The following is a 13,690-nucleotide window of genomic DNA, read 5'->3' on the forward strand; positions in this document are numbered from 1 at the left end:
CTGTGTAGTACTGTATCTCCTGTGTAGAAAGCTGTGTAGTACTGTACCTGTGGTGTAGCAGGGCTGTGTGGTAGTGTGTCTCCGGTGTAGCAGAGCTGTCTAGTACTGTATCTGTGGTGTAGTAGTGCTGTGTACTACTGTATCTGTGGTGTAGCAGTGCTGTGTAGTAGTGTATCTCCGTTGTAGTAGTGTGTCTCCGGACTAGCAGGGCGGTGTAGTACTGTATCTCCTGGGTAGAAAGCTGTGTAGTACTGTACCTGTGGTGTAGCAGAGCTGTGTGGTAGTGTGTCTCTGGTGTAGCAGAGCTGTGTGGTAGTGTGTCTCTGGTGTAGCAGAGCGGAGTAGGCCGGCTCCCCGGCACAGCAGCAGTGCAGGAGTTGTCGCCAGCTTGTAGTAGAGGAGGGGCCCGGCCTGGGCGCTGCACTACGCCCCCTCCCGCCAGGGACACCTTGCATTGGTGCTGTGCGGCTCCGGCGCCGCCTCCATACAGCGGAAGGTAGATATATTAGGTGGAGAGGAGAACAGAGGACCTCGCCGGGTCCAAGTTCCTCCCGTGCTCTCACCGGCAGCCATTGTCATTGGAGCCCCTCATAGCTGCCTTACCCACCCGCTGCCAGCTGTGCCACCCCCACACCCTACAGCACGGGAGCCGCACCGGCCATCTCCTGACCCGACATCTATTGTAGCTACACCCTCCACACAAGCAGCTCACCCGGACTGTATCTAACCCGCCTGTATCTAAGCAAGCACAAGCCATGGCCAGAGAGAAGAGCAAGGACAACGAGGGCGGCGGCTGGAGGAGATTCCTGTGGAACCCGGAGAAGAAGGAGTTCCTGGGCAGGACAGGTGGCAGCTGGTGTAAGTATCGCTGTGCCAGGCTCTGGCGGGCACTTGTGCTGGGGAGAGGTCACTGTGAAGGACACGGATGGAGGCGATCTATAAGAGGAGGGAGGAGTGCAGCAGCAGCCGCACATGAGGGGGAGGCTCGGCGCAGTTGTTGCCTTGCTATGGAAAATACGCAGAAGGCAGATAGTAGCCTCGGAGGGGGAGGGGAGCGGCACATCTGCGCGGGCAGCCACGGGTTAACGCTGCATCACTGCCCAAGGTCAGTCAAGGTGACAGGTGGGATGCCCGGGGGATCCTGGCATCACTGCTGCCCACACATGTGCACATGACCGCTCACCAATGCAAAGGTCTCCTAGCAACCAGCTGTAACCTGAGTGTGAGTGCGGCCTCCCGTACATGTTACATGTCTGTAACACACCCCTTGTGTGCCGGAATAGCTGCTCATACGGGGATCGCGCTGTCACTGGTCTCATTGTTGCCTTAATGTTGCCTTTTTTGTGCTAAAATCTGTATTATTAACACAAAGGATGATCACTAGTCCTTGTGAAGGACGTAAGGACTTCTAGTTGTATCTGCTTCAGGGAAAGTTGTGTGACAGCTAACTAGCATTGCTACAGCTTTTCCAGTTTCCTGAACGGTTATGCCCTTCTTGATATTAGGAAAGCTGGGTGACAATGGCCGCTTTCCTGAGCATCAGACAGAACCAGAACTGCTGACTGGCGGCAGCACAAGAGGACAACTCAAGGACTTGTAGTAATGCTGATCCATAGAATCGCCTAGTGGATATCATTCCTGGAGGATATACAGAACCCAATCTACAAGCCATGCTAGGAATACTGGGCTCCAGCTCCGGAATATTGTGTCCTATGGAGCAGTCCATAACTGTGTCACTACATATAAGATGTGCAGACACAAGGTTACAGATGTTTGATACTGTCTACAGTCGGATAAATTGGGAACCATTTACTTTCTCTTATTTTGGAAATATTTGGCTTGCTGTCCTTGTCTGTCAGGTTGTGAACTTGTATTGTCCTTGAACACCAGCTTTCTTACTCCCCTGAGCGTCTATGCTGTTCAGGACTCGGGGAAAGCTGAGTAGCCAGTGTGAGACCTCCGTGCAGATGTGTTATTGGTGTCACTGTGTGTACTATATGTTTCCACAGACAAGGCATGTGGAGTGACATGGGGCCTGACGCCAGGCCGGAGTCACAGGCGGCTTGTTTGCTTAGCAGCAATAGTGGCTTTTCTCCTCTCCTATGGCTGAGCTGTGGAAAAAATTTCCAAATCTCCCTGACGTCACTGACACTTGCTCAATGCTGCCTGGAGACGGCTGTTAACTATGAACATGCCTCTTCCTGACACTGGTGCAGCGTTTCCAGGCTTATCATTAACAATGCTCTGGCATCACTTTCCAGCGATCAGACTCTGCCTCATGTCACGGATGAGCCATTGCCCTGGATAACATGGCAGCCAAATAATGTAGGTCTCTTCGCTGCCCCATATGCTGACATTTAGAGATTTGGCTTTATTTTTTTTTTGCATACTAATAGTTTTCACTGTTTATTTTCCAGTTAAGATCTTCCTCTTCTACCTGGTCTTCTACGGCTGTCTAGCTGGTATATTTATTGGGACCATTCAAGTGCTTCTACTAACTATCAGTGAATATGAGCCAAAGTATCAGGACCGTGTCGCCCCACCAGGTAATTCCTATAATATTATCTTCTGGATGCTTCATGCTGGACTTTAACCCATTAATTCCTCATACGATTGCACTTACACTCCAGATAAAACATGCCTGTCTTATCAGTTTTTGCCTGATAGTGTCAAGCAAAGCTTTAGCCATTTACCAACACATTCTGATCTGTTCAGCCCCCTAGAGAGAATAAATCAGAACAATGGGAGAGAGATGTGAATTACTGGAGTAAATTGCACCTGAAATATCCTACACTACATTTATTGAAGACCATGTTGAAGTAGTTTTACGATTTGTCTGAAAAAAGGCGTGTCCTTGGTAACTAGTGGGCGTAACCAGATTTTAACAAATAGCCGGAAAATTCAATATGGTGGTCTAGCGAACTAGACCAACAAATAAGAGGTGCAAAGTAGGACTCACAAGTCTTGTACTGCACCAGATAAATCATCCAGGATTCAAACATTAAAGGGATTTTCCCATGAAAGAAAATTCTAAATTTCCATCCCCTAGTGATGTGAACATAATAAACATCACGTTTAACCCTTTACCTCACAATTTTACTCTGAGTTATCGCTGGTTTAGTTCCTATAATCAGTGATGTTCAGTGTAATATTCCAGGGTTTGGGTGGGGACTCTCTAAGCAGAAACATTTTGATCCATCTAGTTCTTTGAGCAGACAGTGTGGTTACATTATAAGGGTCCAGGGTTTATATACACTTTCATTTAGCTTCAGAAAATTGTACTAGTATCTGACCCCTAGAAAGAGAGGGATCAGATAGATCAGAGATGATGAGATCCATTAGATGCCTCTTAACACAGCTCACCTACATCTCTGCTATTCCACAACACACTATATGTGCTGCCGGTGGGAACTCCGATTCTGTGTCAGTGTGCACTCCGTCCTAGAGCGCAGGGAGCGGAGAGAGAAACTCAGCTCCATGGCCGTCACACAGAAATCCAAGATGGTGACCACCCGACCCTAAGTCAGAAGTTACAGGGTCGTGTCTAGGGGCAACTAAAATTGTGTACAGCAGGACTGATAGAGACAAGTTGGACTTATATCTGTGTAATGCTGCATTTCTTGTTAATAACAGTGATTAGAGAATGTGTTATTCTGAGTACATTTAAGAAACTTGTCTTTGTGGGAATACCCCTTTAATACATCTACTCCCATGTGTATGGATCTGACTACATAAAATGGATAGCAAATTGTATTATCTTAGCTCAGAGATGGTTATAGTCAGCTCTGCTACATCTAAGGCCTATTACCCATAAGCAAGTTTGATGGGTCAAACCTGCATCATGAGCTCGCTGGAACGTCTGGTCCAATGCTCAGAAACCAGAAATGAACTCGGCATGTCAGTGCCAGATGCTCCGGATGTTTCAGGAAGCTCATGATGCAGGTTTGACCCATCAAACTTTGTTATGGGTAAGAGGTCTTAGATGTAGCAGAGCTGACTATAACCATCTCTGAGCTAAGATAATACAATTTGCTATCCATTTTATGTAGTCAGATCCATACACATGGGAGTAGATGTATTAAAGGGGTATTCCCACAAAGACAAGTTTCTTAAATGTACTCAGAATAACACATTCTCTAATCACTGTTATTAACAAGAAATGCAGCATTACACAGATATAAGTCCAACTTGTCTCTATCAGTCCTGCTGTACACAATTTTAGTTGCCCCTAGACACGACCCTGTAACTTCTGACTTAGGGTCGGGTGGTCACCATCTCTGAGGTAAGATAATACAATTTGCTATCCATTTTATGTAGTCCGATGGTAAACTCTGCTCTATAGATAGAGATCCATACACATGGGGAGATGTATTAATGTGTTGGTCTTTACACCATACAAATATATTTCTTTTCCAATTCTTCAGTGACCTCTATACAAGAGGCATGCTGGGAAGATGGATTATTATATCCCAGCAGAGGTCAGGTATCAGCGTCATATACATCTGCAATGTTAAAGTAAAATGTTATGTGCGGTAATAAATAATAACAGTTTCTGATCAGGCAGAGGGATTGCCTTACTACAGTCTCCGCTCCATAGTCTCCACAGTCTCTGTATCAATCAGGAGGGACCTTGAAGGAGAGGTTGAATCTGTAAGCACAATGAAGGAGATGTTTCAATCTGTGTACACCAGAGTACTGAATAATTTACACCTGAAATGTAGTGCGCCACATTTATTGAGGGTTTTGGACGATTTTGAGTTTTCTGGCCTCTGTTAATGGGGTATGGAAATGACCTGTGAGACAAAAAATGTAATATTGTGGATCAGCAAATTAGACCAACTAATAAGAGGTGAAATGTAAGACTCGCCAGTCTTATACCGCATTTAGAGAACTGTCTGTACTCTGCACTGGTCCCACACATTCATACATGTCCTCAATTGTGGTAGTAGTTGTGACTCTACTACATGTAACTTGTGTGTTCTACTACAACAATCATCCTCCATCTTATTTATACATTCATCTTGTACACAATATGTATGCACATACATGTGTAGTACTATTTCATATGATCAGGTTGTCTTTTGCCTGGTTAGAATCCATTAGAATAAACAGAAGACATTTTCATTGACTTAAATGTTAATATGAAAAGCTGGATGTTCCTCTTCCATCAGGTTTCTTTAATGTATATTTGGCAACCAAATAAAGACAACAGGAAGACATGGATGTAAAATGTTCTTGGAGTATCCTCCCCCATCCCTTTCCATGACAGCAGAGATAATAGTCCACTCTGACTATAGGCTGCCTGACATATCCAAACACTAAATAATTCATCCCCCGGGCTGAATGACATGTGAGCCTCGGCCTTGTAGTGTCTATGGATGCAGTCACATGAGCTATGACACGCATGTATCTGCCCAGCCTTGGGTTTGATGGTGACTGGTATAAGGCCACTTGCCTTAAAATCCTGTCTAAGCAGTTTCTGGCTTTATCTAAAGTGAACACCCTGCACAATGTACGTCCTGCAGACCAAAAAGGGAAGTGCATTTCTGCTTTTTCTCTGTACACCATGTGCTCCCTATGCTGACGAATGTGTTACCTAGGGAGGAGTGATCGCAGCTACTTCCCCTCCAGCTATGACCTTGACTCTCTGGCGTGGTTAATGATTGACTCGTGAGGGAGGTTTTTTCATGTGTATGTTCACTCCTTCAGTGTCCTGTGTGATACATAAGGTTTATTTCTTACTATTGCTACCTCCTAGTGTCATGGTGTGTTACAGCTGGTGGGTAACCATTGTACAATGTACATGATTCAGATGGAAAGTTGTAGGGCAGGGTTACCTATGTAGCAGTGGGTGCGGTGTATATTCTGGAGATCTCTGGGTAAAGCGTCCCACTGTTACTTGATAGCTCTGTAATGTGCACAACTCTGAACCTCTATAACCAGTATGACCACATTACGGCTGGAAATGCTGCACTGTATTATGCGGGTTTCATGTGAATAAGCAATGTAGTAAATCTGATATCCATGTAGCAATAGTAGACCCTCGCCTATTTCACCATTTCATCACACGGTGCCATCTTCTATGGAGAGCGCTAGTGTTCTTCGGTATTCAGCTGTATAATCTAGAAGAAAACAATGGTATCACATGGTTATAAATGATAGACTAAGGGTGGATTTCACATCAGTTATTCTTCACTGAAGCCCTTTTGGCTTATGGACACATACACATGCACTGATGGCTTACTGTCACATTTTGTCAATGGGCTTTTTCACACTTCCGTTTTTTTCACTGAGCTAATGTTATCAGTATTCACAAACAGAACAGCTTCTACATTGACTTCTGATCAGTGATAAAACAAAAAACTGAAGCTAGTAAGATGAAACCAATTAGTATGTGACCATAAGCCAAAATGGGTTCAGTGAGAAGAAAAAAAAAACACCAATGTGAGTCCACCCTTAGGCTGTGCTGATATAACTTTTATTCCTGATTCCCATCTCCTTGAGCACAACAAATGACAGCGCTGTATGACCGATGCCAGGTAGAACCATTATAGGGTGACGATACTGATCCTGCACTATGACAGGTTTTCTGTAAAAAAAAAAAAAAATCACAACCTACCTGTGAAGGAACCCCAGTAGTTGTACAGTCATTTTCCGACTTTTGTGATCTGTTCTGCTATGTATTGGTACAGTATGTTCCTTGTGGTTTCCATTATGTTTGTGTAAAGGCCTCTTTGTTGGCTCCACCCGCTATCTAATGTGTCAGTCATGTAGAAGCAACTTGATACAACTGAAGAAGGATTAGATATCGCAGTATAAGAAAGAAAATAACCCAGGGGATCTTATTCTACATTCTCTAGTTATTATGGATGTGTGTGAAAATAAAGCAAATATTACAAGAAGCTCTGGTTGTACACTCAGCTACCAGCGCCCATGGCAGTATAGTGGTGCTGGATGGTCTATTAGGTACCAGAGTCCTGGCTTTTCATATACATACTGTGAATCCCTGATAGAGATGCTATGAAGACTAGATATTCCCATTTTCCTGGCGAGCCTTGAAGTCCACCTCACACATTAAGTTGGATTCCAAACAACATGTTTGTAGTGCCATGGAGAAGATGAGTGCACACTTACTGAGTGCCAACATGGTGCATAATACATTTCTAAAATCTTGTTTAAAAATATTCCATGAAAACTAATTTGTCCTAATTTTATGAAAACTATTCCATTGGCCATGGAAGATGAGCACTCGTTGCAGTGTGAATAGGATTCTGCAATGTAATGTCTGAACATTTGAATACTTTTGTATTTCAGGACTGACCCAGCTACCCAGAGCTGTAAAGGCAGAATTATCCTATAACATGAATGACCCGGCTTCATATAAGGAATATGTGGAAAGCATTTCAAAGTTCTTGGAGACTTATAATGGCAGCAAGCAAGAAAACAGGGAGCTTTTTGAGAATTGCAGAGGTGGGTACCTTACCTTGTTCTAGTAATGGAATCAAGTGTAGGAAATTGAGCTTTTTGTTTCCCAGAGGATGTAAAACTCTCCTGACTATGGGTAGTGCATTCTATTGCAACTAAGCTCCATTTATTTATATACAGCTGAGCTGCAATACTGGCACAAACCATGGGTTATTGGAAGATAGTAGGCATGTTTTTCAACCTGTGGACAAACCCCTTTAAGGTGGCCATGCAACTTATTTTATAATGCTGAGCAGTGCAAACTTAAAGGGGTTGTTCCAAGACCTACATAAAAAAAAAAAAACATTGGGGTTTGCCTAAAAAAATAAACATGTACTTGCCTTCTTCAGGCCATGCCCACCTGCCCCCATACTGGGAGGGACGGTACATATTATTATTTTTTTTTTTTAAGTAGCCTTTCCCCAGCCGCATATCTGTTTCATAAGTCTTGGGACAACCCCTCCTAAAGAGTCTTTACAAAGGACACAAATTGCTTGGATAGGAACGATGGTTAATGTGAATGATCTGTCCTACAATTAGATGAGGTCCCTTTGTAACCAGGTGTCATCTGTAAGTCAGGTGTTCTGAAGTAGGGGATTGCTGTATAGGCATATTTATTATGTAAAATATTCCTGAATGGATTATTTAGGCTGTGAGTGTGTGTGAGCAGTCACAAATCTGTTAATAAATAGTCTGTAATACACATTTGTGATGTTTCTAATCTGCAGATTTTAAAGGCTACACCGATCGTGGGGCGCTGAATCCTGATAATGGCAAAAAGCTATCCTGCATGTTTAGCAGGGAGTGGCTTGGGAATTGCTCCGGTTTGAATGATCCAACCTTTGGCTATAAAGATGGCAAGCCTTGTGTAATTGTGAAACTCAACAGAATTCTGGGATTTAAACCAAAGGTAAGATTTCTACCCTTCAATCCCTTGTGAGAACCTTCACATGTAAGAGTGTGGCCCTGGCAAACATTTTAACAACCTTTTTTCTTCACCATTACAGCCATTAAAGAATGACTCTTTGCCTAAAGATGTTCCTTACATTGACGATGCCATTCCCATCTACTGTGAAGGAAAGGTAAGAGCTGCCAGTTCTCTGTATGACACAATATGAAGTCCTGTACATAAGTAAAAGTATTCAGTTACTAGCGACTGACTGAAGTTCCTCACATCTACCTCACTAAATACTAGTATCAAATAATAATTGTGGAGCATCGTGTCTAACATTTGTTCAAGTTCCACATCATCTGATCATTTGATGCGACCTTTATTCACAGAAAGACGAGGATAAGCCCAACATTAATAAGATTGACTACTACGGCTTTGGAGGAAATCCAGGATTCCCATTGTTCTACTATCCTTACTATGGAAGGCTGCTACAACCCCAATACCTACAACCCCTTATTGCTGTGCAACTGACAAATATCACCATAGACACCGAAGTCCGCATCGAGTGCAGGGCGTACGGCGAGAACATCGATTATCACGACAAAGACCGCTTCCAAGGACGCTTCGATATCAAGGTGGAGATTAAGAGTAGCTGATCGCAGGCACCGTCTCTGTAACGCCATTATCTAAAATTTAAGAAAAAAACTTTTAGTCTTGAACAAACTGTCATGTATGGGACCTTCACTAAATATATACGCTTTACACTAGCTTTCTGCATTTACTAGGGTTAGAATGTAAAATCAAGGTGTAGCAATAGCAACAAGTATTTATTTTACTGTAAATGAGAGAAACTAATAAATGACTTGAACCTTGGGAGATGCCCGTTATGCTGTAAATTATGATTCCAGAATCAAAATGTAGTGAGCAATGTTTTTGGCCCCAGAATGTTGCTATATTGTGTATTTTATTTTTTTAGTGTATTGTACAGTAGCAGATGTGCAGACTCTACACTTTCCGCCAAGCCATGATTATTTTTATTTTTTTTTTAATAAGCAAGCTATTAGTCCAAGGTGTATATACTCTGTATCGGGAATAAAACTGGCATGGTAATGAGATGCCCAACCAATGAGAAGATTTCCTAGCACTCCATGAAGCCTTTTTGTGTGGCATTGATTTTACTTGTTAGAGGGGGCGGGACTTTCCGGTTTTTGCTTCTTTTGTCCTTCTTTTGCTTCACTTTATGCAACAGGTGATGGGTTGTGCTTTGCTTTGTATTTAATGCTTTTATATGAAGCCCTCCCCCTCATTTCTTCTGTATGTCATGAAGGTGTGTTGAAGCCTGGGTCTCACTGTCACTTTTGCCAGGAATAGGGCTAATTGTTTTGCGTTATATATATATATTTTATTTTTTTTCAGGAAGCATCGCAGTTTGGTGCTGTGTCTTTACAAATGTTTTAACCATTTTCATGGTGGAAGAATTTTATATTTATGCAGTTGTACAATTTTATTTTTCTTCAAGAAAAAGTAATGTATGAAATAAACCAAAGTCACGTGTTGAAAAATAAATCTTTATTTTAAAACAAGTTTAACAAAAAAAAATGCAATGCAGTATCCCATAGGATGTATTATTACATGTCTACTGTGCGCACATTGTTCCAACATCTGTAATATTTGCAAAGAGCTCCGTGCTCTTTCTGTCAAAACATCAGACAATAAACTGAATAATCCAATCCCTGTGTGTGTCTTTCTTGTGGTGGCACTTCAGCTGTCTAAGATCTTGAAGAAATACTGAACCTAGGAGAGATGACACCTACTATTAGTACAGATATTGTGATCATGCTGTAGCTCCCATATCCATTAGATGACATTTTCCTCCTGGTAGGGCATATGGACAAGGCTTGCATACAGACTATAGCAGTGAGATATCATAGAATTGGCAAATGGGAAAATAATACCTCAAAAGTGATATGTTATCAGGTTGATGCAACGGTGGGGGGGGGGGGGAGAGACAATCTGTAGTTGCTCCTATACTCAGGTGTATAGATTTTTGTAGCACATTGAAGTTTGCTCATTGGTCAGCTATACAGTAGGACATTTTATACAAGTGTTCCTATAGTTGGGTCATGTAAAGGGATTTTAGGCTTTCTATACACCCTGGACACCCAGCGTTTTATCTACCCCTATATCTACCAGAAGGGGGGCCTTCATACACATACATTTTTACTAAGAAGTGGGTTCAGCCAACATTACCCTATAGGTTAATGTATAGCCAGATTGTAAAGTGGTTATCCAGTGTAAAGAATCCAATTACATACATCTTAATAGGTCGCATGAAAAACATGGGATTTTATTTTTACACACTTTTTGCTCCTTTAAGAGGTCCAAACATGCTAGGTACTTTCTTGTAGGCAGTTTCATTCAAAATTCCCAGAAGTGTATTGTAAAATTAGGGAAATTGGGTAGTTAAAGGGATCCTGTCATCTGGCAGGCCATTACACGATGACAGGTTCCAATAGCCCCATGTCATGTTGAATTCAAATACCCCTGAACAATTCCAGTTTTTTTTATTTATTTTTAACATTTACCTGGCTCCCCACCAACAGTGTGTGGTGATTCTCCAAGGAAGGGGGGCAGTTCATATGTCAAATCATCTTGTACTCAATTTCTTCTTTCCTCACCTCCCCTAGCCCCTCTCCTGCTTCCTCCCCCTGGTTATATCAGCTCAGCAAGCAATTCTCATTTGAACTGCCTCATGCCAGGATGTTAAAGGAACATTTAAAAGGCACTGGAATTATTCTGATGCTTGAAAGTCATTTTTAAATCTGCATGCCAGAGGCTATCGCAACCTGTCAGCATGTAAAAATGACCCTCCCGATTACAATCTTTTGCTTATCTAAAATCCTGATTGGACACCCTCTAGGGCAGTGGTGGCGAACCTATGGCACGGGTGCCAGAGGTGTCACTCGGAGCCCTCTCTGTGGGCACCCAGGCCATCACCACAGCGCAAAGTTTATCTGACAGGATTCAAATAATCTTACTGCAGTCCCGGGTAACTCAAGATATGCTGCTCTCAGTTATATTAAAGCACACATTTAGGCTGCTTGGGACTGCAGGACGTGTGAGAACGTGTAGAAAGGGATTATCTTTTTAGGTCATCCTCCTGGCCCCATGTTTCCTCGTGGTCCAAGTTTGCCCTTCTTTCAACTTTATTGGCTTCCTCAATAGGCCGATATGATTGAGATTTGTGATACAACAGATAGCAATCATGTGCGGCTTAATGTTGGCACTTTGCAATAAACAAGTGGCTTTTGGGCACTTGTTCTCTAAAAGGTTTGCCATAACTGCTCTAGGGAATAATCCATCTAAACATGGAGAGAACATAATTTCATGAAGATTGGTTAATAATAATAAGGGATAATAAAAGCAATTGTGACCTCGGGGATCCCCCTCATTATGGTATGTCAGTAACATAGCAATAATAGCAGTCTTACCTGTGTATTAGACTGATGGGTACAGCTTCTCTAAGCCTGTTGTCAAAACCGTTAACTATGGGCTGAGAATAAGTGACTGTTCGTGTACTTTCCAATAAGCTGCACCTACAGATTCTTACAGCTATTGATCCCAACCATAAAGGAAGTATGTGGGAGTTGTAATGCATTACCCTGAGAGAGGATATCTATGGCTCGCAGTAATCACTAGAACGCCCCCACTACTTAACTCTGCTTCCACTACAATAACCAGTTTTCACAATACCCCATGTGAGTGTTAGTCAGCCTGCAGGAGCTTTAGCACAATTTTGCACAACAGGATATGCTGATTCCATAATGCAGTGGGTAATAATCCTTTGTACCTAAAAATAGTTCTTATCAAGCTGGAGGGTTGTTTTATTTTTAATTGCTGCGTTTAATGGAAACTTTAATGACAACCTTCCATTGACAGTGAAAACCTGTCACAATGACAACTAAAAACCCACAGGATGCAGCAGAGGACAAGCACCAGTGTAGTCTGTGGCCTGTGTCACAGTAACTGCACAGACCTGTATCTTACTATGCAGTTACAGAGTCTTGGTCTTCCTAGCGCCATCATGTATCATTCTATCCAATGGGAAGTAGAACCAATTCCAAATGTGGTGAAGTTGACAAAAAAAAACACAGTTGTGCCACTTTTTGTTTTTTTTTTTTAAATCTTTTTCTGTGTAATCTTCAAATCTCCCCTTTATTCAAGGGTCATTAGAATTACAGAAAACACAAGTATATGTAGTTATTATTTAAAAGCTTTAAAGCTTTATCAGTTGGATATAAGAGGTTTCTTTCCTTGCGTCACTAAATTCTACCACCAGAACTTTTTTATGCTTTGGTATAGGGAAAATTGAAAACTGACATTTTTATTGATATAATTTTGGGAACTATGGGAGATTTATCAGCATTGTCTGCTCTAGTTGTGCATGGCAACCAATCAGAGATCAGCTTTCATTTTCTAAAACAGCTGTGGGAATATTACGGCTGAGCTCTGTTTGGGTAACGACATATTCTTCCATTTCAGTATTCACTAATTTTATTTTTTGAGAGGCATCCAGCAGTGGCTAGCGCTCTTCCTCCTCTTGAGAACACGTGCTAAACATAGGTTGTTGAGACGGATCACACTTACAAAATGGATCATTAAAGGGGTTTTCCCACAAAGCAAAGTTACGCCCTAGACCACGGGACAGGGCCTAACTTGCTCATCAGTGGGGGTCTCAGTGCTGAGACCCCCGGAGATCACAAAAACGAGGGGTCCGATGGACCTCGCTGCTCCTCAGACTAATGAAGTAGACGGCCGCGCATGAATGGTTCTGCTCCATTAATCTCTATGGAGCTGGTGGAAATTGCCATACACGGTGCTCACCGATTTCCGTCAGCTCAATAGAGACCCCTCGTTTTTTCAATCTGCGGGAGTCTCAGCACTGAGACCCCCACTGATGAGTAAGTTAGGCCCTATCCAAGGGATAGGGCCTAACTTTCTTTATAGGGAAAAACCCCTTTAATACATTTCCCCCAATGTATGGAGCCTCCTATGTACCATGTTTTGTTCTTGGACAGAAGCTGGCAATGCTGGCAGCGGTTTTATACACACTGCTACTTCACAACACATGCATGCTCACCAGAGCCATTCTGCTTGGGGTGGTTCGCAAAAGCTGGGCAGATATATGTATAAGTTATATCCAGCCTACAGATATACGTTAATGTTTGACCTGCGGAAACCAGGACTTCAGAACCCCGTAACCCATGGAAAGGGCAGCAACCTGGGGAATTCAGGTTAATGGTTTATCACTGTTATAGTTTGGAAAACCTTTTT

At 42.5% G+C, this 13,690-nt stretch overlaps 2 protein-coding genes across 3 annotated transcripts in view; one reads left to right on the plus strand and one right to left on the minus strand.

Annotated features, from left to right (window-relative positions):
* The first annotated feature begins 490 nt into the window (after window positions 1-490).
* On the plus strand, window positions 491-10,086 carry ATP1B1 (ATPase Na+/K+ transporting subunit beta 1). The gene is made up of 6 exons (XM_072137740.1): window positions 491-858; window positions 2,418-2,546; window positions 7,315-7,470; window positions 8,193-8,374; window positions 8,472-8,546; window positions 8,746-10,086. Exons 1-6 carry the CDS (start codon window positions 756-758, stop codon window positions 9,010-9,012), a joined length of 912 nt encoding a protein of 303 aa, XP_071993841.1. The 5' UTR covers window positions 491-755; the 3' UTR covers window positions 9,013-10,086.
* NME7 (NME/NM23 family member 7) overlaps window positions 9,411-13,690 on the minus strand; it is a 125,361-nt gene continuing 121,081 nt past the window's right edge. For both annotated transcript variants that reach the window (XM_072137737.1, XM_072137736.1), the window contains one exon: window positions 9,411-10,150. In XM_072137737.1, coding sequence (XP_071993838.1) covers window positions 10,118-10,150 — 33 coding nt within the window. In that variant the 3' untranslated portion in view covers window positions 9,411-10,117. The remainder of the gene's footprint in view (window positions 10,151-13,690) is intronic.

This window comes from Engystomops pustulosus, chromosome 2, assembly GCF_040894005.1.
Source record: "Engystomops pustulosus chromosome 2, aEngPut4.maternal, whole genome shotgun sequence".
NCBI classification, from domain to species: Eukaryota; Metazoa; Chordata; class Amphibia; order Anura; family Leptodactylidae; genus Engystomops; species Engystomops pustulosus.

Coding starts and splice junctions, on each gene's coding strand:
- ATP1B1 (XM_072137740.1), top strand. CDS start 756: ATGGCCAGAGAGAAGAGCAAGGACAACGAGGGCGGCGGCTGGAGGAGA. Junction 7,471..8,192: donor GCTTTTTGAGAATTGCAGAG/GTGGGTACCTTA, acceptor TCTAATCTGCAG/ATTTTAAAGGCTACACCGAT. Junction 8,547..8,745: donor CCATCTACTGTGAAGGAAAG/GTAAGAGCTGCC, acceptor CTTTATTCACAG/AAAGACGAGGATAAGCCCAA.